This window comes from Camelina sativa, chromosome 16 (assembly GCF_000633955.1).
Source record: "Camelina sativa cultivar DH55 chromosome 16, Cs, whole genome shotgun sequence".
NCBI classification, from domain to species: Eukaryota; Viridiplantae; Streptophyta; class Magnoliopsida; order Brassicales; family Brassicaceae; genus Camelina; species Camelina sativa.
In genome coordinates, this window is record NC_025700.1 from 14,920,342 (window position 1) to 14,921,112 (window position 771).

At 32.3% G+C, this 771-nt stretch overlaps 1 protein-coding gene across 1 annotated transcript in view; it reads left to right on the plus strand.

Moving 5' to 3' along the window:
• LOC104750609 overlaps window positions 151-771 on the plus strand; it is a gene marked incomplete in the record, with an annotated part of 3,466 nt that continues 2,845 nt past the window's right edge. The window contains 1 exon segment of the mRNA XM_010472432.2: window positions 151-771. Coding sequence (XP_010470734.1) covers window positions 576-771 — 196 coding nt within the window.

A 771-nucleotide genomic window follows, 5' to 3' on the forward strand; every position in this document is an offset into this window, starting at 1 on the left:
TTTTCTCATTTTACATACAATTTTATTCCTTTAGTGTTGGAAAATAGTAAATCTTGTAGATTTTAATTTGAGTTTATCTTTTATAAGTAGGTTTATAGTATTTTTCTCCATGAAATTTGGTGAAAAGTCATAAAGTTTTTTTTTTTTTTTTCTATTATTTGTCTAAAAAAAAAACATCCTCCATTGGCATAGAAGCTGAGAAGGCTGCTGTCAAATACATAGAGGAGAAGAGAAAAAACAAAAAAAAACCCAAAAGCAATTCCACAAACTTAAAAAAAAAAAAAAAGCTGTGATTTGGTAAACAAAAGATCAAATTTTTGGTTTCTTCGTTTGAAATTAACAAACAAACAAAATAAAAGACTTGGGATTGAGAAGGTGAAGAAGTTTCAAGCTTTGTTTGGCTCTCTTCCATGGCGTAAGATGATTCACTTGCTCAAAGTTTGTATCTTTTTTAATATCTGATAAAAGGAGGGTTTGGGGTGTTTTGGATTTGATTGTTAAAGTTACAATCTTTTGTTTTTTAAAGTTGGAAAATTTGGGTTTAGATGGTGTGAAGGGGTTTATAGGGTTTGATTATGTGGATGGCTACTCGATCTAATTCTGGGTTCGAGTCTTTGAGTTCTATGATGAGCCGTCACGCTTTTAATTTCCAAACTAACAACTCTTCTGAGATGATTCCTATGGGTCCTTACTTGGGGATGAGTATGATCAATGCTGCTACTTCTCCTGGAAGTTCTTCGAATCCTCTTGATTTAGTTTCTGGTCCCAAGC